The 23,231-nt window shown below is 42.9% G+C and overlaps 1 protein-coding gene across 7 annotated transcripts; it reads left to right on the top strand.

Moving 5' to 3' along the window:
* Positions 1-732: 732 nt before the first annotated feature.
* LOC124281408 lies at positions 733-21,860 on the top strand. Of its 7 annotated transcripts, none has more exons than XM_046717449.1 (2): positions 733-1,248; positions 19,748-21,860. In XM_046717449.1, exon 2 carries the CDS (start codon positions 20,073-20,075, stop codon positions 20,709-20,711), a length of 639 nt encoding a protein of 212 aa, XP_046573405.1. In that variant the 5' UTR covers positions 733-1,248; positions 19,748-20,072; the 3' UTR covers positions 20,712-21,860. The 7 variants fall into 7 exon arrangements, with proteins under 7 accessions (XP_046573405.1, XP_046573403.1, XP_046573401.1 ...); XM_046717447.1 differs by having other exon boundaries at positions 733-1,300; XM_046717445.1 differs by lacking the exon at positions 733-1,248 and adding an exon at positions 6,875-6,974.
* The last annotated feature ends 1,371 nt before the right edge of the window (positions 21,861-23,231 follow it).

Genomic DNA, 23,231 nt, shown 5'->3' with positions numbered 1-23,231 from the left:
GGTAACGTCCAGGAGAGACTCATTATGTAGAGACCTATACCTGACCACACAAACAAAGCTTGTTCATTTTGAGCCGATCACCTACCCGGGACACCAGGTCGGCAAAGCCCGCCACCAACTGTCGAACATGGAAGCTCCAACGGCTTTATCCACAATCACACTAAGGGACGCAACTCCGCTCACCTCATCGTAATGCGTTGAAACATGAACGAGCGTGCCACTCCAGAAATGAAGCAGCGTTTGTATTGTATGTTGTCTCTGAACAAAGGAACACTTATGTAGCTGTAGTCAAGAACTCAACCGTTGCTATAGACGATCCATCAGACCATCTCAAATGTCCTTCACGTGAGACATCGAAGGGCCGTAAAATCCTCAACCAAAGGGTAATGAATGGACGTTTTCTGCTTGTACACTCACTTCTGACACTCAGTTGAGGTGAATTAAATAAATTTGTCAGTTTTCCCAAACAAGAAAAGCAAAACGAAAAGCAAAACAAAAAGCTAAACATGAAAGCCAGTATTGTAAGAGTGACAACAGAAAGACCGATTCTAATCCGTATGTTCACGGGCAGTTGGTATATGCAGTGAAGACATTGCATCTTCGTGCCGGCGCATTACTTATTATATTATTTAATCAGGGCTCTTTACTAATGATGCATCCATTATTAAAGAATCTCTTTAAGATCCGTGCTAGAATTTGTCCTTAACAACCCATGCTTGTCGTAAGAGGCCACAAATGAGATGGGGTGGTCAGGCTCAAACAATATCGCTGGAATATTGCGCCTTTTAACAAATGCACAAATCCTATTGAAGCGATTGCACTGAGTGAAACTAGATTCCTATTGTTCAGACGCCGCAACCATCTGCTTGTTGAGTATAGATCTGACACAGATGTGTGTGCAGATAGATACCTGAACACGTTTCATGAACGTCTGAGTTACCCACGCTGTCACAGTTCAACATGCAGTGTGTTGTTTAAAATCGTTTTAACTCCTTCACCTGGCCACCGATTAGACAGTTCTGTACATTTCAACAGGTGTGACATGTGCCTTAAACACAGTGAATATGTTATGTGAGCAGTAGACGATGTGTTCAACCCTCTGACCAACATCCTCCATCAGGCTGCTTCAACAGCGGCGACAGATGGAGCGACACATCGCATGTCGGCAGCCAGGAGGTCGATACTGTCACTGGGATAACTACTGCTGCTGGGGAACGCTGGATTAAATATATACAGCAGGAAGACCAGGTATTGCCAGACAAATAGCTACCATTCACACGGACTGGTCTGATGATGAGAGGTAGGTGTGTTGAATATGATCACATGGTCAGACATTGAGGGGATTCAGGAAGCTCCATGCAGTGTACATGCAACTAGTGTGTTTACTAACAACCGTTGTTTAGGGGACACTGCAGTGTGACGAGTTTATGTCCTGATAGAGCATTCCTGCAGCTGTCAGTGGAGTGATTGAGTGAGTGAGCTTAGTTTTTCGCCGCTTTTAGCAATATTCCAGCAATTTCACGGCGGGGACACCAGAAATAGGCTTCACACATTGTATCGAACCCGGGTCTTCGGCGTGACGAGCGAACGCTTTAACCATTAGGCTACCCCACCGCCCAAACAGTTCGTGGAACTTCCCGCGGGAAATACCGTGTACGTTGCCGCACATACGACACGTGCTTGTTTATATGTTTCTGGTATGATCGTGATGCCTTCTGTGTTGTTTCAATTTATGATAATATTCGTTAAATTTCCCAAAATATCGCACAGACTGCTAAATTTAATAACGACAGACGCAGGCTGTTCCTGCAACAGTTCTACTGTCACTTTCCCCTCGTAAAACTTCACCCGGAAAATCAAAACAAACTGATGATAGTTTGTTAAGTAACTTTTTTATTTTGGGGACAAACGTTATGAAACTTTTTTCCAGATTTGGTCTGATGTTTGTTTTACATTCTGCGTTGAAATGAATGTTTGATCATGAACCCATGTGGAGTTAGATTGTGATTCATCGGTATCCATCTGACCCAAACAGACTGTAAATGCCATGTGTGTTTCATCGGTATCCATTTGACCCAAACAGACTGTAAATGCCATGTGTGTTTACATCTGTCAAAATGGCAGCTTCATCCTGGAAGCAGTGCTGGAATGAGGGAAACTTGGACATTTCCTCTTTGATAAAAATGACAGTACATGGAGATAAATGTTTACCCAGCATCTGGTAACGGTATGGGTATCGGATATTCCGTTATATGATCAGACTAAATTACCAATGGACATATTGTAGCTGGGAATGCGTCTGAAACGGTTAAATCGGGGAACACTGATATTGCCTGAATATTCTGGGGACAATGTATACTCCATGAGTGAATAACGCAAAACATATATTCCCTGAAAATGTCATATTTCCTGATTTGACATATCTGATTATCAGTGCATATCAACACATTATGTCTGTTATCGACATCGTGTGCACAGGTGTCGACCGGCTGGTAATGACGTAATACTTTAACACTTCCCATCTGCTACATTGAGCGATCAATAAACATATTTCTGGGGATCTCTGCAAAACAAATATTAATAATAAACAAATAAAAGAACTATGTTGGTTCAGAAAGATCGCTTTCAATAATTGCCACATCATTTCGAACATACGATCCAACATCTCATCAAGTATCGTACTGAAGAGAAGGTCTGGGGTGGAGTAACACTCATGGCATACCGCTGATAGGGGTTTCCTTGCTACTGCACACACTGATTTGTGATGGTGGTGTGAGTGACGATTCTAAACATTGCATAGTGATGTGATAGTGTCTAGATCCAATACATTACCTATCTAGAGATCCTACCCAGTGTGTGTCTATATCCAGTATATTGCCTAGACATCCAACCCAGTGATGTGACAGTGTGTGTCTATATCCAGTATATTGCCTAGACATCCAACCCAGTGATATGATAGTGTGTGTCTATATCCAGTATATTGCCTAGACATCCAACCCAGTGATGTGACAGTGTGTGTCTATATCCAGTATATTGCCTAGAGATTCAGCACAGTGATGTGATAGTGTGTGTCTATATATACACCAACGGTAAATCAAATTGGGTAACGAATGTTATAAATTTACTAAATCATTGTGGTTTTAGTAATGTATTTTTGTCACAAAAGATTACCTGCCCAAAGTCATTTTATAATGCTTTATCGCAAAGATTAAAAGATATGTACATTCAGACCTGGAACTCATCTTTAATACAGTCGCCAAAATCCAGTACTTTTAAATCTTTTTGCCATACAGAGCAATACCTACACGATATCACAGTGATGTCCAGATAGATGTGTGTGTCTTATATCCAGTATATTGCCCTAGACATGCCATCCACTTTTGCTGATGTGATAAGGACAAAATATCTACCACAATATTCTATATCCATGTTTAAATTTAAAGATAATGAACTCTAATAATACAACTTATATTCGTAAACTTGGTATGTATTTTGCAGAAAATAACTGCAAAAATTGTGATGTATAATTCGAAGATGAATAGGCCCAGTGTTGATTTGATAGTGTGTATCTATATCCAGTATATTGCCTCCAGAGATTCAACTACAGTGATGTGATAGTGTGTGTCTATATCCAGTATATGCCTAGATCCAGAGATTCAACACAGTGATGTGATAGTGTGTGTCTATATCCAGTGTATTGCCCTGGAGTAATTCCAACCCAGTGATGTGATATATTGGGTGTGTCTATATCCAGTATATTGCCTAGAGATTCAGCCCAGTGTTGTGATAGTGTGTATCTATATCCAGTATATTGCCTAGAGATTCAGCCCAGTGTTGTGATAGTGTGTATCTATATCCAGCATATTGCCTAGAGATTCAGCACAGTGATGTGATAGTGTGTATCTATATCCAGCATATTGCCTAGAGATTCAAGTGATGTGATGTGTGTATCTATATCCAGTGTATTCTATATCAGTATATTGCCTAGAGATCCAATTGCCCAGTCAAAACACAGTTTGATAGTGTGTATCTATATCCAGTATATTGCCTAGAGATTCAACCCAGTGATGTGATAGTGTGTATCTATATCCAGTATATTGCCTAGAGATTCAACACAGTGATGTGATAGTGTGTGTCTATATCCAGTATATTGCCTAGACATCCAACCCAGTGATGTGATAGTGTGTATCTATATCCAGTATATTGCCTAGAGATTCAGCACAGTGATGTGATAGTGTGTATCTATATCCAGTGTATTGCCTAGACATCCAACCCAGTGATGTGATAGGGTGTGTCTATATCCAGTATATTGCCTAGAGATCCAACCCAGTGTTGTGATAGTGTGTATCTATATCCAGTATATTGCCTAGAGATTTAGCACAGTGATGTGATAGTGTGTGTCTATATCCAGCATATTGCCTAGACATCCACCACAGTGATGTGATAGTGTGTGTCTATATCCAGTATATTGCCTAGAGATTCAGCACAGTGATGTGATAGTGTGTGTCTATATCCAGTATATTGCCTAGAGATCCAACCCAGTGATGTGATAGTGTGTCTATATCCAGTATATTGCCTAGAGATTCAACACAGTGATATGATAGTGTGTGTCTAGATCCAGTATATTGCCTAGAGATTCAACACAGTGATATGATAGAGTGTGTCTATATCCAGTACATTGCCTAGAGATTCAACACAGTGATATGATAGTGTGTATCCATATCCAGTATATTGCCTAGAGATTCAACACAGTGATATGATAGTGTGTGTCTATATCCAGTATATTGCCTAGAGATTCAACCTAGTCATGTGATAGTGTGTGTCTACATCCACTACATTGCCTAGAGATTCAGCACAGTGATGTGATAGTGTGTATCTATATCCAGTATATTGCCTAGAGATTCAACCTAGTCATGTGATAGTGTGTGTCTACATCCACTACATTGCCTAGAGATTCAGCACAGTGATGTGATAGTGTGTATCTATATCCAGTATATTGCCTAGATATTCAACCCAGTGTTGTGACAGTGTGTATCTATATCCAATACATTGCCTAGAGATCCAACCCAGTGTTGTGATAGTGTGTATCTATATCCAGTATATTGCCTAGAGATTCAACACAGTGATGTGATAGTGTGTGTCTATATCCAGTATATTGCCTAGAGATCCAACCCAGTGTTGTGACAGTGTGTATCTATATCCAGTATATTGCCTAGAGATTGAACAGTGTTGTGATAGTGTGTATCTATATCCAGTATATTGCCTAGAGATTCAGCAGAGTGATAGTGATAGTGTGTATCCAGTATATCCTAGACATACCCAGTGATGTGATAGTGTGTATCTATATCCAGCATATTGCCTTGAAATTCAGCACAGTGATATGATAGTGTGTATCTATATCCAGCATATTGCCTAGAGATTCAGCATAGTGATGTGATAGTGTGTGTCTATATCCAGTATATTGCCTAGAGATTCAGCACAGTGATGTGATAGTGTGTATCTATATCCAGCATATTGCCTAGAGATTCAGCATACAGTGATGTGATAGTGTGTGTCTATATCCAGTATATTGCCTAGAGATTCAGCACAGTGATGTGATAGTGTATCCAGTATATTCTATATCCAGTATATTGCCTAGATCAGTATATTCCAACCCAGTGATGTGATAGTGTGTATCTATATCCAGCATATTGCCTAGAGATTCAGCATAGTGTTGTGATAGTGTGTATCTATATCCAGTATATTGCCTAGAGATTCAGCACAGTGATGTGTGATAGTGTGTATCTATATATAGCATATTGCCTAGAGATGTGTCTATATCCAGTATATTGCCATCAGTGATGTGATAGTGTGTATCTATATCCAGTATATTGCCTTGAAATTCAGCACAGTGATATGATAGTGTGTATCTATATCCAGTATATATTGCCTAGAGATTCAGCACAGTGATCAGCATAGTGATAGTGTGTATCTATATCCAGTATATTGCCTAGACATTAAGCACAGTGATGTGATAGTGTGTATCTATATCCAGTATATTGCCTAGAGATTTAGCACAGTGTTGTGATAGTGTGTGTCTATATCCAGTATATTGCCTAGAGATTTAGCACAGTGTTGTGATAGTTGTATCTAGATTCAGTATATTGCCTAGTGATATGATAGTGATAGTGTGTATCTATATCCAGTATATTGCCTAGAGATTTAGCACAGTGATGTGATAGTGTTTGTCTATATCCAGTATATTGCCTAGAGATTCAGCACAGTGATGTGATAGTGTGTGTCTATATCCAGTATATTGCCTAGAGATTCAACACAGTAATATGATAGTGTGTGTCTATATCCAGTATATTGCCTAGAGATTCAACACAGTGATATGATAGTTTGTGTCTATATCCAGTATATTGCCTTGAGATTCAACACAGTGATATGATAGTGTGTGTCTATATCCAGTATATTGCCTAGAGATTCAACACAGTGATGTGATAGCGTGTGTCTAGATCCAGTATATTGTCTAGAGATCCAACAGAGTGATGTGATAGTGTGCGTCTAGATCCAATACATTTCCTAGAGATCCAACCTATATAGGTGGTAGTGTGTGTCTAGATCCAATAAATTCCATAGAGATCCAACCCAATCATTCCACCTACTGATGTGATAGTGTGTATCTAGATCCACAGCTAGGTGATTCTTGTGTGTTCAGAGTTATGTACACACATGCGGATGGGAGCGTGTCTCCACCAAGTTCTATGCACATCTCGGCAATGTCAGCCCATAAGAAAGTCCGGTACACACCGTGTAGTGGCGGTAGTGCCAAAAGCGCTACACAATGAGGAATCGATCGTTGTATCGATCAATGCAAATCTATTGGTGAAATATTCAGTTGTATAGATGGTAGCGGGTTGTGGTGTTTAGTGAGAAGGGAAAGCTACTTGACGCTGGTGAGAACGACCAACACAAGCCCTGATCACACCTCTGTGAGTATGACATGTGTCACTGACATTGACTCCGTTACACACAATACTTTAATTGAGGCTCGTTGTGTTGGGGGAGGTGTTGCTTTGTCATCCTCTATAGGCTGATGTCTTTAACTAAAACATAGTTTCCTATACATAGTTTCCTGGTTATTTGTTCATATGTTGAATGACAGCAGTTTCTATATATCCTGACGTTTTGCTGGGGGATAACCTTATTCCCAGGTAGCAATCAATACATAAGAGACGCCCTGTCACACTTTCAATATATCTATCAATATTGATGCACCATCGACCTGAGAGGCATTATTTCAGAAGCTCATGCCTGCTGATTCTATCTATATGTACATACCTTGTCATGATTAGAGTTGTTAAAGTTAAATACTTTATACAAAGAGATCCATGTATTTACCGAAACAATATTTGACTATTTAGTCTTTTGACACAGGCATGTATCATGACATATTGTAATATAATCACAATTGCTCTACCTGTAAAAACGTAGTAATGGTAATGGTGATAATTAGTAACGTATTTGTAGAGGTAATGTTAGTAATATAAGTTTGGTTCATGGTGGAGTTTAAGGCGTAGTCACCAGAATCCACAAGCTCCGATGTCGCTGTGGTTGATCTGTCACCAATGACAACCCATACACAAGACTGTAGACCGGGCGCTGGGAAGAAACACCAGCGGCACACAATCGGGCTATCGATTATGGAGACAGTGATATCCAGTATGACAACAAATATTCATTCACGTTGACTGAACGCTGAATTATACTGATGACAATCTATAGGTTTTACAGCCTCAGTTGTAGCATAAGTTTGTGCTGAGAACAGAGGTGTCAGTTACTCTGAAGCGGTGGCGGATTGACACCAGCGCAAATCATTGCTGTTATAGGTCCAGGCACAACGGTGTAAATAACCTGACATTATTCAATAATCGTATATCGCAAGCTGACCTATTCTGACTTGGATAACTACAATATAATGTATCTAGTTTACGATGTGTGTATGTGTTTATCTCCGGCATGTCCGGTAACTACAATATAATGTATCTAGTTTACGATGTGTGTATGTGTTTATCTCCGGCATGTACGGTAACTACAATATAATGTATCTAGTTTACGATGTGTGTATGTGTTTATCTCCGGCATGTCCGGTAACTACAATATAATGTATCTAGTTTACGATGTGTGTATGTGTTTATCTCCGGCATGTCCGGTAACTACAATATAATGTATCTAGTTTACGATGTGTGTATGTGTTTATCTCCGGCATGTCCGGTAACTACAATATAATGTATCTAGTTTACGATGTGTATGTGTTTATCTCCGGCATGTCCGGTAACTACAATATAATGTATCTAGTTTACGATGTGTGTATGTGTTTATCTCCGGCATGTACGGTAACTACAATATAATGTATCTAGTTTACGATGTGTGTATGTGTTTATCTCCGGCATGTCCGGTAACTACAATATAATGTATCTAGTTTACGATGTGTGTATGTGTTTATCTCCGACATGTCCGGTAACTACAATATAATGTATCTAGTTTACGATGTGTGTATGTGTTTATCTCCGGCATGTCCGGTAACTACAGATGGCGGATGGCATGTCGCACACCGTGCACACATCTAGAACATGCCGTGACAAAACGTTACCACCATAGACCTTTCCGAAATACAAAAACCGTTACACAGGCAGCAAACCATTGACACTGATACAGTCTAAACACAAAAGATGTTGCTCTGCCTCATTTCCCTTTGAATGAGAGCATGTAGTGACTATATTAACTTATATGAGCTGTAATGAGGGATGATCTCCTCTCACGTGAACTGTTGCCTTCCTGGAACTGGCATATTGAGAGATGATCTCCTCTCACGTCAACTGTTGCCTTCCTGGAACTAGCATAGTGAGAGGTGATCTCCTCTCTCATCAACCGTTACCTTCCTGGAACTAGCACAGAGAGAGGTGATCTCCTCTCACGTCAACCGTTACCTTCCTGGAACTAGCATAGTGAGAGATGATCTCCTCTCTCATCAACTGTTGCCTTCCTGGAACTAGCATAGTGAGAGATGATCTCCTCTCATCAACTGTTGCCTTCCTGGGACTAGCATAGTGAGAGATGATCTCCTCTCTCATCAACTGTTGCCTTCCTGGGACTAGCATAGTGAGAGGTGATCTCCTCTCTCATCAACCGTTACCTTCCTGGAACTAGCACAGAGAGAGGTGATCTCCTCTCACGTCAACCGTTACCTTCCTGGAACTAGCATAGTGAGAGATGATCTCCTCTCATCAACTGTTGCCTTCCTGGGACTAGCATAGTGAGAGATGATCTCCTCTCTCATCAACTGTTGCCTTCCTGGGACTAGCATAGTGAGAGATGATCTCCTCTCACGTCAACTGTTACCTTCCTGGAACTAACATAGTGAGATGATGATCTCCTCTCATCAACTGTTACCTTCCTGGAACTAGCACGTCTGGAACTAGTTGAGAGATGACCTCTCACGTCAACCGTTACCTTCCTGGAACTAGCATAGTGAGAGATGATATCTTCTCTCATCAACCGTTACCTTCCTGGAACTAGCATAGTGAGAGATGATCTCCTCTCACGTCAACTGTTACCTTCCTGGAACTAGCATAGTGAGAGATGATCTCCTCTCACGTCAACCGTTACCTTCCTGGAACTAGCATAGTGAGAGATGATCTCCTCTCACGTCAACTGTTACCTTCCTGGAACTAGCATAGTGAGAGATGATCTCCTCTCTGATCAACTGTTACCTTCCTGGAACTAGCATAGTGAGAGATGATATCTTCTCACGTCAACTGTTGGCTTCCTGGGACTAGCACAGAGAGAGGTGATCTCCTCTTACGTCAGCTGTTACCTTCCTGGAACTAGCATAGTGAGAGATGATCTCCTCTCACGTCAACTGTGATTTGAATACATGTCATAAATGCTTCCCGCATCCACAAGAAATCGCTACTAAGCGTGGATTGTACAATTCCGACTATACCATGAAAATGTATATATATCAAACAAATGACACCAGGTGTTTGCAAAACGTGAGAGTATCCATGCCCACCGGTGGTAGCCGCCGTATGCCAATGCCAGTCAATCATTCACGTCACAAAACACGGAAACGTTGGTACAAGTCAGCATCTATACAAGTCAAACTAGGGAATAGAATTTTCCAATTTCACATAAATTATTTTCTGAGTGTTCAATGTCTGTCAAAATGACAGAAAAACGTTTCGTTGAAATTCTTCCGTATGTCCTCGCTAACAGTGTGACTAAGTAGAGAGAAGAATCTGTGATCTGTGCAGGGTCTGGTCTTCGCCCAAGGTGTTCGTCAACGTTACTGTACTTATATTTATATCCGTGGCACGTGACAGAAACATGATGATGATGATGATGATGATGATGATGATGATGATGATGATAACGAATAAGACTGTAGGACGAGTACAATGGGAGCTTCATTTGTGATACATATATAATTCATTGCTACTTTGGCTCACCTATAACTGACCTCCCCCTGAGGGTACATTGACCACCACGCATTAAGGACACAACAAACGCCCCTAAAACAGTGATATAAACCATTCAACTAGATTATTTGATGAGTGACAATCAGGCTCTAACTACGATAGGTTTGATGAAATATTAATCGATTAACATGTTCCGACCTCGAGGTCACACACAGCACAGTACAGTTACAGGTAACGGTTAAATGTAACGTTGCATTTCTCACTGTTATGAAAGCGTATGTTTTTTTCCAAAACATTTTCAATACCTCTGATCCACCTTCTCGTCGGTCGACCGTGCTGAATAATAAACTAAATAACAATAATAAATAATGCCGTCAATCACAGTCCGGTTCAGATACCGTTACTAAATGTATGACGTCAATGTCTTATGTGTATCAATGCTAATATCTTCACCGGAGGACACCAACATCCTGATACATGGCCAATGATTCCTATACGAGAGAGTTTTCCTTAACGACAGCCAGACGTGTGATGCTCCCATGAATAGTCTGTTTGCTTGCGTTGTCAATTGAATCTGTTGAGACAGATTCGCCATTAGTTCGGCCACTTACCCGGGACTCCGAGCGCCGTACGCGCAGTATCGACCCAAGTTGTGAGGATGAAGTTGTTGGAGCGGAACGATATGGCGTTATGGATCTATAAGCATGTAGCGGGGTTGTGCTGTACGGATAGTAAGGTTACGTATGCAGAGATCAACGTGTACTATGTTCAGAGTTAAATGCCAGGTTACACTAATACTCTGATGGTAAGGTTGATCGTGAATCTATATGACGTGGATCAGATGTCTGGATGTGTACTTGTGTACCTGTGAGATATGGACCTCATCCTCACCTGAGTGACGGAGAAGCTGACTCTACCTGGTATGTATATCAGCATGTGTCCTGATGCAGACATGTTATGCAAGATGTCGGTGTCACGTACAACCATCTGTTGTAGCCTGTGATGTTGACGCTATGCTGTAAATTGTCACCTTCCTCCTTGTAACATAGTGATGTCAATACCATATAGGAGAATTAATGAACTGGGTAAAATGCTGTGCTGGAGGGCGAGTAGCAGATTTACGGAAGGTGTTTTATATGTTTACTTCTGTATGTGTCTACCCTGAGTAAATCTAGCAATCGTAGAGAACAGTTCAATAACAAGCAGCGACTAGACGCTCACCTGAAACCTCGTGAAACACCTCCAACTGTACTGGCTCTCTGCCAGAATCACAGCGCTTGAAACACATATACACATGTGCTGTTTCCAATACAAATATAAATAGGCACAATCATAGGAATAGCTTGAACAGTTGGAAAACGGGAGAATGGCAACTTGTCACGTGTTATGTTATACAGCGTTGCCAACAGCCTGCATATACACTTCGCCCTGATCAAGCATACAGGGCAGACTGATAGATGGTCGTGGTATTTGCCATGGAATATTCCAGGGAGCATAATCGAATGCATATCAAGGTGTTATGAAATTAAAGCATATTAGAAGCGAAATTTGAGCAAATCGATTATGACGAATTAGAGGGTTATGTTAGGCATGTCGAAAACAACTCAAGGTACGTAAAATATGCAGCACAAATGACGGCCATACTTTGAATGCTGCTTGAAGTTGGGATGAATGGTTGACAGGTTTTAGTGGTGGGCAAGGTGATCAGCCCAGATGGTGGTCATACTTTGAATTGTATGAAGTTGGGATGAATGGCTGACAGGTTTTAGTGGTGGGCAAGGTGATCAGCCCAGATGGTGGTCATACTTTGAATTGTATGAAGATGGGATGAATGGTTGACAGGTTTTAGTGGTGGGAAAGGTGATCAGGCCAGATGTGGTCATACGCAGTGATATAATCTGCTAGATGACAGCAGATAGTTTAGACTACATCACAGAACATTTCATGTCAAGCTTTGTGATAGACCAGAATGTCAGGTGTAGTTAAGGTATATGGTATAAGCCTTAAATGGGAGTAAAAACGACAGACGATTGAAAAGGGACATTGACCTTCAACAGGTTTGAAGCCTTTTTGTTTACAGAACAGGGTTACACAGTAGGTATAACAGGGTTACACAGTAGGTATAACAGAGTTACACAGTAGGTATAATTGTCAAAGGAAATCACCACCATCGAAGTTTAGCTCACTTGAGGTTGGTATGACAAGGAAGAACAAGGTTTTACGGATAGACTGTATTGCAACAGGTGCGACGTTTCCGTGTAGATGCTAACGCCGTTATGAAGCAAGTGACACACTACATTATGGACAAGGAGAATTATACATGAAGGATATTTGAGTGCATACAGTTATAGAGGTTGATGTACAGTGGGATGACATTGCTGGTAGCTGTGATTACAGACAATGGTTGAAGCCAGATGGACAAAGGGTGGGGAAGGGTTGCTGTTGATCAGCCTCAAGTAGATGATGAGTGAGTGAGTGAGTTTTGGTTTTACGCCATTTTTAGCAATATTCCAGCAATACCACGGCGAGGGACACAAGGAATGGGCTTCACACATTGTACCCATGTGGGTAATCGAACCCGGGTCTTTGACGTGACGAGCGAACGCTTAAACCACTAGGCTACCCCACCGCCCCAGTTAGATGATGGTAAGCCGTAGGAATGTCATAACCTCGATCTCTGTTGATTGTCGGTTTGAGTCGTTTGATGTTTGGGTTTTCTTAGGTCCTGTTGGCTGACCGGATGGCTGACCGGTTGACTGACCGGTTGACCTCAAGAATGTTGATGTTGTTCCCAGGGATGGTATGATTCCGATGGGCTTGGGTGTGGTCGGAAATAGCTGATTTGGAGTCTTTATTCTTCACTGATGCCACTTCAGTAAACATACTACGGATGAGGTACCCTAGAAATACTACTACTACTGACATGTTTTATATATTTATCAGTATTTAGTCATTAGAATAAATAGATTCCTTATCTTACTCCCATTATGTTTTCAGTATCATTTCATAAACTGTGTCGCTACTTTGAACAATGAAAGTTTAACAACAGATTCTTAATTCAATACGCTGTACGCGAGGCAGCCACGATATAGAGGGATAACATAATTGACCCATTTATTATCGATAGCGGCTGACCAGTTATAGATTTGATATAATAGTGGGCGGTTTGGAAAAAGCTTATTTAAATGTTAACGTCGTGCTTATATAAAACCCCAGGTCGTTGGTAACAGAATTGGGTAAAGCCCAAATAGAATCTTTATGTTGTTTTACACTGTATGATACCCCCTCTAGCACTATCTAAAGACCTGAAATAAACAAGTTTGTGTTTTGCTACAGCTAGTTTCCCTATGATGCAAACCAAAGGATGGCAGAGTGGCTGTCTGCCAGTTGCAATTAATTCTATACCACCTGCATATTGTAGTAAACTTGACGTTTCTTCTTTCATTAGATAACCACGGCCATTTAGGACTATTAATCTAACAAGAATACAATTAATAAAAACAGAAAACGTGTTTGAGATATTACATATCCTTGTACAACAGAGTTTACACTTGGGAAGCCATCGCATGAAGCACTTAATAATGATTTTTCAATGCTAACAACCGGCCTCTGATACCAAACCTAGTATTAAACTTTAACATTTATGGTTAAGTCGATCAAGCGCTTTGTGTGCGTTGATAAAACCAACACGTGTCTTTGCACTGTACTCAGTATTTACAATAATAAAAAAATAAAATAAAATAAAACGAGAGGTTATATATGTGCACAATAGCGTTGCGTGTTTTCACCAAACCATTTGCTCATTCAAAGGTACGTCATTTCGGTTTTAACGGGTATTTTGACAACCAGGGTATACTTTGTATGGTACAGGCACGACGGTAGCGACTCAGTAACCTGGGAGCTGACAGCTAAGAATACTGAATGCCTTGGGGCTAGGTTAATAATACCGTGTGACCGTAAGTTGGAACTGTGCCCGTTCTAAAACAAGAAGAAAATCACTTAACAGGTTGATACAAACATCACTGTTCAACGCTTCAGGTGGGATACCAGCTTGACTGACTGTTTCCTTGCCCTCGCTTGGTTAACAGAGTGCACAGTTTAACGCATGATGGCGCTGTGCAACTTATCGCGTGATAGCGGAGTTCGCGCTGTTACGTGCAGCAACTCATCCGAAGCTCCCAAATCACCAACATTATTATATAGATTCTCCTAGTTCTTTCTCCAACAGTTATCAACCATGATATGCGTATTACATCAAAATCTGGATACCAGGGACTATCATTGTAAGGTCTATGTCAACAGCAGCACACGGCCAGTCTGTATGTAAGTACCCTCTGTACTTGTTTATGTAAAACGTATGCTACAGGCAATCAGATGCAAATATGATGCAACGATTTCCATAAACGTTGGCTTTCCATCGCCTGCCTGCTCTTCCATGTAATCTGTATGATTCCTTCCCCATGAACTGAGGTCATCACTGATAGACAGATGTCCCTTGTGGTGATACAAATATGCATTTGCTATAGCAGAGTGTTCAAGAACTGACCTCGCTTCCTGGTGTTGTCTGCAGGAAGTAAGTAATAACCACACAAAACCATGTCAATGTTTGGTTGATGTCCGCTTCAGCCAATATATGTCATCGTAATCACCATCATTTTAAGTTGATGCATCATAGTTCTGGTAAAAAAAAACTTTGCCAAAACATCAAGCCCTGCAGACCCTCTATTGGCCACATACTCCCTAGTTTTTCCGAACTAGTTGCACCTGTGTAGTGAAATAACTCGGACGATCCTTATTTAGAAATGTTTCACATACATAAAACACGTCACAGTGTTGGCTGTGATCGTGGCCTGTTTCCTGTCTTGTCTTGTCCCCTTTCGTTTTGTAGGAGTGTATTTTCTGTTCGGGAGTCTCGAGTCTGGCTGTGATCGTGGCCTGTTTCCTGTCTTGTCTTGTCTCCTGTTGTTTTGTAGGAGTGTTTTTTCTGTTCGGGAGTCTCGAGTCTGGCTGTGATCGTGGCCTGTTTCCTGTCTTGTCTTGTCTCCTGTTGTTTTGTAGGAGTGTTTTTTCTGTTCGGGAGTCTCGAGTCTGGCTGTGATCGTGGCATGGTTCCTGTCTTGTCTTGTCTCCTGTTGTTTTGTAGGAGTGTTTCTTCTGTCCGGGAGTCTCGAGTCTGGCTGCGATCGTGCCCTGTTTCCCGTCTTGTCTTGTCTCCTGTTGTTTTGTAGGAGTGTTTCTTCTGTCCGGGAGTCTCGAGTCTGGCTGCGATCGTGCCCTGTTACCCGTCTTGTCTTGTCTCCTGTTGTTTTGTAGGAGTGTTTCTTCTGTCCGGGAGTCTCGAGTCTGGCTGCGATCGTCGCCTGTTTCCCGTCTTGTCTTGTCTCCTGTTGTTTTGTAGGAGTTTTTCGTCTGCTCGGAAGTATTGAGTGTGGCTCTAATCTAATCGTTTTCTGCCTCGTCTTGTCTTCTGTTTTGCACCTGCCGTGCGTACTTCGGTTAACTTTAATCCATCTTCCGATTAGCTGCACTGTTATATCTGTGTGTTCTTTTCCCCTGTGGCCGAGAGACTCATTCCTGAACACCACACTTAACACGTTGTTCGAGAAATCTCCCGACTTTGTAACATCAGAGGAATATCTCTCAATGTTTACAACCAGGATTGTTATATTAGCTCCATGAGCTGTGCACAGATTCAGGTTTCTCGTCTTTTTGTGAAACTACTTTGCTAGTTGACTTCTGAGATTCCTCATCCATGCATTTCCCTCGTGAATGGTGTTTCTGTCAGTTGGCCGCCATTGCCTGATTCACAACATCCTCGCTGTTGAGGATACCATTCAGTTGGTGTCCCTAAAGTATTTTAGAAATAAAAGCTACTTCCGATTACCCCCTACTTTCTTTCAGTAGTCTACATTAACCACAGCACCGCAATGAGAAGATATACTGCTGATGATTACTAGCTGCAAAAACACTCCCTCTGATGTTGCTTTATGAAATGTTGTCTTGTAAACCTCCTTGTCGACACCTCCATGACCTGAATTATAAAATACGGCATTCCAGAAATTCATTTAAAGTGGATTTCTGGAAGTAAAGAAGACATAAAAAAACCAAATACATGTATAAGGAACTTTGGGACTCGGGTACCCGAGGTAGCATTAAACAATCCGACTCCAATGCTTTACGGCTTTATTTAGAGTTAATTCCCTTAACTTAACAATGTGTCATTGGGTCATATTTTGATCTTTAATCCACAAATCAGAAAGTAACAAATAGCCTTATACAGAGTGAGATATTTCGTCGTGCTCATTTTTATGATTGAAGAACGAATATACACTGTATGTCTGGTTCATGATTTTGGTTATATGAGTTAATTTTACATAATGTATCAGACTATCAGTCACGTGACGAAGGGTAGTGTACTCAGGACCGGGGCAGTATTTACTTGACCCTGACAGTCGGGTAACCCGTCCCGGCCCTACGTTACCCTGACTGATGTTTTATGTTGACGAAATCTGTCAAATATTATTTCATTTTTCTCGTGTTGTCAGCAAACCGGTTATTCTTAATAGTCTCAATAGATTTCCCTCTGGAGAATCTTCTCCCTAATTATCGAGCTAAACAATACAACTCTCATGTTGTCAGTGATGATGCTTGAGCTGCTGTATTGTCTTTGGTGACATATTTGTCAATATTGTCAACACATAAGCTCGTCTGATAAGCAGTCTGCAGGGACGTGACTTGGATGTTTGTTGTTTGTTACCAATGGCAACAGGGGTATACAGGGTGTATCTACCGTCATGTACTACAACACACATGATGCAGGTGTGTGTGCTGAGGCGATCTTTCCCATCACTGTAAGTCTCTGTCATAACCCAGGTAGCAAGGGCATAACAATAAAATACATTGTCAGTTAAGTGTGGGTACGCGAATTTAACCTTTCATAATCTCAAGCCGTACGTCGTTTGACTGACGACATTAAACTTTCACGAGGTGTAAATCATCGCTTCACTTGTATCAAAGGCGGACATTATTGTTCTCATTGTGTTCTGAACTTCTTACGCAGAGACCGAGGGTAGGGAAAAACAAAAGAGAACAAATAACGGTTGAAAGCATCAGCATTAGACAAGTCAGCTAGGACGCATCATCAACAGAAGCAGTGAGGTCTTCCTGGTGTAAGTGTCACCTACTGAAACATGGTGTAGGGAGGTCTTCCTGGTGTAAGTGTCACCTTCTGCAACATGGAGTAGTGAGGTCTTCTTGGTGAACGTGTCACCAACTGAAACATGGTGTAGTGAGGTCTTCCTGGTGTAAGTGTCACCTACTGAAACATGGAGTAGTGAGGTCTTCTTGGTGAACGTGTCACCAACTGACACATGGTGTAGTGAGGTCTTCCTGGTGTAAGTGTCACCTACTGAAACATGGAGTAGTGAGGTCTTCTTGGTGTAAGTGTCACCTACTGAAACATGGTGTAGTGAGGTCTTCCTGGTGTAAGTGTCACCTACTGAAACATGGAGTAGTGAGGTCTTCTTGGTGTAAGTGTCACCTACTGAAACATGGTGTAGTGAGGTCTTCTTGGTGAACGTGTCACCAACTGACACATGGTGTAGTGAGGTCTTCCTGGTGTAAGTGTCACCTACTGAAACAAGGTGTAGTGAGGTCTTCCTGGTGTAAGTGTCACCTACTGAAACATGGAGTAGTGAGGTCTTCTTGGTGAACGTGTCACCAACTGAAACATGGTGTAGTGAGGTCTTCCTGGTGTAAGTGTCACCTACTGAAACATGGTGTAGTGAGGTCTTCTTGGTGAACGTGTCACCAACTGACACATGGTGTAGTGAGGTCTTCCTGGTGTAAGTGTCACCTACTGAAACATGGAGTAGTGAGGTCTTCCCGGTGTACGTGTTACCAACTGAAGCATGGGGTAGTCAGGTCTTCCTAGTGATAACGTCATCAACTCACAGCAGAATGTCGAAGTGGCAGTTTTGCTTCGTTATATTTATTTCCAAGAGCGGTATGAAGCCTATTAGATATTACCTGTATTAGCGTGTATAGCTTTCGTATTGATTTCCAATTGACCATCAAGCGGCATGGTTAATATTGCCGTGGTAATTGTTCTCACAAAAACAGGTAAATGGTTTATATGTATGCGCGAGGAGAAAATTTATAATAGAAATCTGATATGAACATGCCAGCACAGTGCCTCTATGAATTGCTAACTGTAACAGCTGGCTCGGACTGGAGCTTCAGCGCTTGACGTCAGGGGAGGCCTACCTGACAAGGACTTACTTGACTCTGACAGGCAGAAGGGAGATTCGGAACAGGGGTGGAGAGTAGGCACATGGGTGAAGGGCAGAAGAAAAGGGGAAAAGGGCAAAGAGGGTGGGGAATAGGTGATTGGAGGGGAGGGATGGATGGCAGGAAATAGGAGCAGATGGTAGGTGAAGGGAAACGGAGAGCAGGGTAGATGACAAGCCAAGATGAAGTAGGAATAGGAGAGAAGGGGTGGACACGGAACATGGGAATAGGAGGAGAGAGAGGGTGGGAGGGGACATTTGAATAGGAGAGGAGAGATTTGGGGGGGGGGAGGGACATTTGAATAAGAGAGGAGAGAGTTGGGTTGGGGAGGGAACATTTGAATAGGACAGGAGAGAGTTGGGGAGGGAGGGGACATTTGAACAGGGAGAGAGGAGAGTTGGGGTGGGGAGGGGGCATGGGAATAGGAGAGGAGAGAGTTGGTTTGGGAAGGGGACATTTGAATAGGAGAGAGAGAGTTGGGGAGGGGGGAGGGACATTTGAACAGGAGAGGAGAGAGTTGGGGTGGGGGGGGACATTTGAATAGGAGAGGAGAGAGAGTTGGGGGAGGGAGGGAGGGGAGATATGGGATCAGGAGAGGAGAGAGTTGGGGTGGGGGGTTATACGAATGGGAGAGGAGATAGTGAGGTGAGGTGAGGTGAGGTGAGGCTAGGTGAGGTGAGGTGAGGTGAGGTGAGATGAGGTTTGGGTTAATGTAACGATCATGTTTATTTTGCATTAAATGCGTCGTGTGTGCGTGCGCATCGGCGTGTGTCATTTGAAAAATGTATAAGAAAATAGGCAGGGGTTATGCCATGTTCTGGGATGGGAAAGGGTGAACGGACAGGGAGAGCTTCCCTGAGGCAAAACGATTTAGTTCATCAGGTTTAAGAAGTGTAAATTCTTCTCTTTTTTAAGTACACTGGACAAATATCCTGAGTACCATGTATCATTGTTGTATGATGATGTAACTCAATAAGTTTTCTATCTTTTATCAGGTGAATGTGAAACTCCACCTCGCTGAAGACATGTAGAGCCTTGCTGTAGACGTCAACGGAAGCACAAGACATCCCAGGTGATTACCGACACTAGCTCCAGGAGGGCGGGATCATCGGCAGCCTCGCATCAATGCTCATCACTGATGGTGGGGGAGAAATGATGGCTGCCTAAACCATAAATGTACCATCTCCCCATCCAAATGCACCTTCAAGTAACACTACGTAACTAGGAACAGAATAGCGAGGGCTGAAGTTCCCCTCCAACTCGTTTGACATCTATCTCGCTTGATACCAAGAACCACATGGGCACACGCTGCAATCACTGATGACTGACCAGCCCTCTACGATCAACACCCGCAATCCAAAGATAGTGTATTCACCAAGGTCTATCAGTACCCACCCGACATACAAGAATCCCAAACGACCAGTCACGATGTTTGTTAATACATTCATGAAACACCTGAAGCAGGAGTACTGGGCTTACATCGCCCTGTTTGGCATCATGTCTCTCTACAGCGGCGTCATGGTCGCCGTGTTCGGCTTCACCGACATCGTACACGCGTCAGGCGGGGAGATCGAGTGGTTCGGCATCTTCCTGATTCTGGGAGGTATTGCCCTCATCATCACTTCCGGAATCCTCTACCATCGGAAGTCGCGGCGCCTACGGCCGTGTATCTGTTGCGGCATGGACATGGACGACACGCCCGAGTTTCCGCCCAGGAACAAGAAGCGTCTGCGCTTCGCACCCAACTTGATATCGCCTTATTACGAAAAGGTAAAGCATGAGGAACGGCGGCAGACATTGCCCGCAGTCAAAGCTCCTATTGTCCGTTTTCAAAGAAGCTCGTCCGATATAGAAACGGCCGACATTGTGAGCGCCGAGGAACAAAAGGGAGACAACTCGGAGGGCAGTAGCACAACTTTGATAACGGACCTTCGACGTCCTCAGGTCACCAAGTGTTGAAGGTACACAGAGATAAGCAAACTGTACACATATCATTCAGCCGCTACATGCTTTGTGGAATCGGAATAGGTTATCTGGCGATTGTTGCCATCGTTCTGAGTAAAATGCGACAGCTGGAAATGTGTTACATTTGAACAAACTTTGTAGGCTGCTCAACCTGTGAGTTCTGAAATTGATATGATCTGCCATTGATCGTCATTGATAGCCAACAGACCCGATTTCCCGTCATGTGACATATATGTGACACCTCATGCATATCGTCACCGACAGTAACGGCGTTCACGTGCCTTTGTACCACTGTGCCGTACTTTCTTCTAGGCAGAGAGCGACCTGACGGCCGTGACCTTCACAGCACTATGGGTCAGATTGACGGCCTGACGTGGTTGACCGGATCTTGCGGTCTGATACTTTAATAACTGAATTAGAATCGTGCAATAATGTGTGTCACATCATAAATAAAATGTGTAATATAACAAAGAAACTGTATCTAACTAATACATTTGTCCTATTCATATAAAATATGTGCAATTCCTTTGTTATATAACGATGTCAGGTTAATTGATGAAGAAAGAACATCGAGAGTATCTCCAAGCATCGAACCACGCACCTGCTGGCGCCCTTGTTTGGTTGTTCAACTCTTGCATCAGAGGCACCAGATGTATGAATATTGTAACGACTCCAGTGTGATGCCTCCTTGTTGAAGTGAAAGCTCCCTTCATAGACAGGGAGGTTTTGTTTTCTTTGTTATCTTCACGTGTTGATAGTTTAAAATGGCTTGACTTTACGGACAAGTGATGCGTGTGTTTGGTGTGGAGACACTGGATGATATTGAGTTGTGTGATCAATGTTACAGTGTGTGGGTGACACCAGTTGCCGGTCTTACATCGCACCTTACGTCGCACCTGTCGTCGTGCCGAGATGCTGCTACATCATGGATCGTCACGTGCTTCACAAACTGTGGAATGTTTAAACATTTGAATATTGAGTTACGTGTATATTTGTTCCAGTTATTGTTGATATTTCGAGCGTTGTTATTATGTATTCTTGACTTTCATGTTCAATTTTTATACTTGATAACTATTTAATAAAATCGACTGAGGTCTGGATGGTTCTCTCCACTGCGGGAATCGTGTCTCAGAGTTGCACAGACTTGACAGGTTGTGGTTTACACCGGGGAAATATCGACTGTTTAATTTATTTCGTGCCAGCTGATAGTGGGGAAAAACCTAGATGAAGCGGCTGGGGCAGGTGCAACTCGTGAGCATGGCGATGTAACGTAAGAGCATGGCGATGTAACACAAGAGCATGGCAGGATAACACGAGAGCATGGCGGTGTAACATGAGAGCATGGCGGTGTAACACGAGAACATGACGGTGTAACACGAGAGCATGGCGGTGAAACATGAGAGCAGGGTGGTGTAACATGAGAGCATGGCGATGTAACACGAGAGCATGGCGGTGTAACATGAGAGCATGGCGGTATAACATGAGAGCATGGCCATGCAACACGAGAGCATGGAAGTATAACACGAGAGCATGGCGGTGTAACATGAGAGTATGGCGGTGTAACACGAGAGCATGGCGGTGTAACATGAGAGCAAGGTGGTGTAACACGAGAGCAAGGCGGTGTAACATGAGAGCATGGCCATGTAGCACGAGAGCATGGCAGTATAACACGAGAGCATGGCGGTGTAACATGAGAGCATGGCGGTATAACACGAGAGCATGGTGGTGTAACACGAGAGCATGGCGGTGTAACATGAGAGCATGGTGGTGTAACACGAGAGCATGGCGATGTAACACGAGAGCATGGCGGTGTAACATGAGAGCATGGCGGTATAACAGGAGAGCATGGCGGTGAAACATGAGAGCAAGGCGGTGTAACGTAATAGCATGGCGATGTAACACGAGAGCATGGCGATGTAACACGAGAGCATGGCGATCAACATGAGAGCATGGCGTAACACGAGAGCATGGTGGTGTAACACGAGAGCATGGTGGTGTAACACGAGAGCATGGTGGTGTAACACGAGAGCATGACGGTGTAACACGAGAGCATGACGGTGTAACACGAGAGCATGGTGGTGTAACACGAGAGCATGACGGTGTAACACGAGAGCATGGCGGTGTAACACGAGAGCATGGCGGTATAACACGAGAGCATGGCGGTATAACACGAGAGCATGGCGGTGTAACACGAGAGCATGGCGGTGTAACACGAGAGCATGGTGGTGTAACACGAGATCATGGCGATGTAACACGAGAGCATGGCGGTGTAACACGAGAGCATGGTGGTGTAACACGAGATCATGGCGATGTAACACGAGAGCATGGCGTTGTAACACGAGAGCATGGCGGTATAACACGAGATCATGGCGGTGTAACACGAGAGCATGGCGGTGTAACACGAGAGCATGGCGGTACAACACGAGATCATGGCGGTGTAACACGAGAGCATGGCGGTGTAACACGAGAGCATGGTGGTGTAACACAAGAGCATGGAGGTGGAACCCTTGAGCA

Source organism: Haliotis rubra, unplaced genomic scaffold (genome assembly GCF_003918875.1).
Source record: "Haliotis rubra isolate DU_JTF1 unplaced genomic scaffold, ASM391887v1 Scf284, whole genome shotgun sequence".
Lineage (NCBI taxonomy): Eukaryota > Metazoa > Mollusca > Gastropoda > Lepetellida > Haliotidae > Haliotis > Haliotis rubra.
This window is presented reverse-complemented; position numbering and strand designations above follow the sequence as displayed.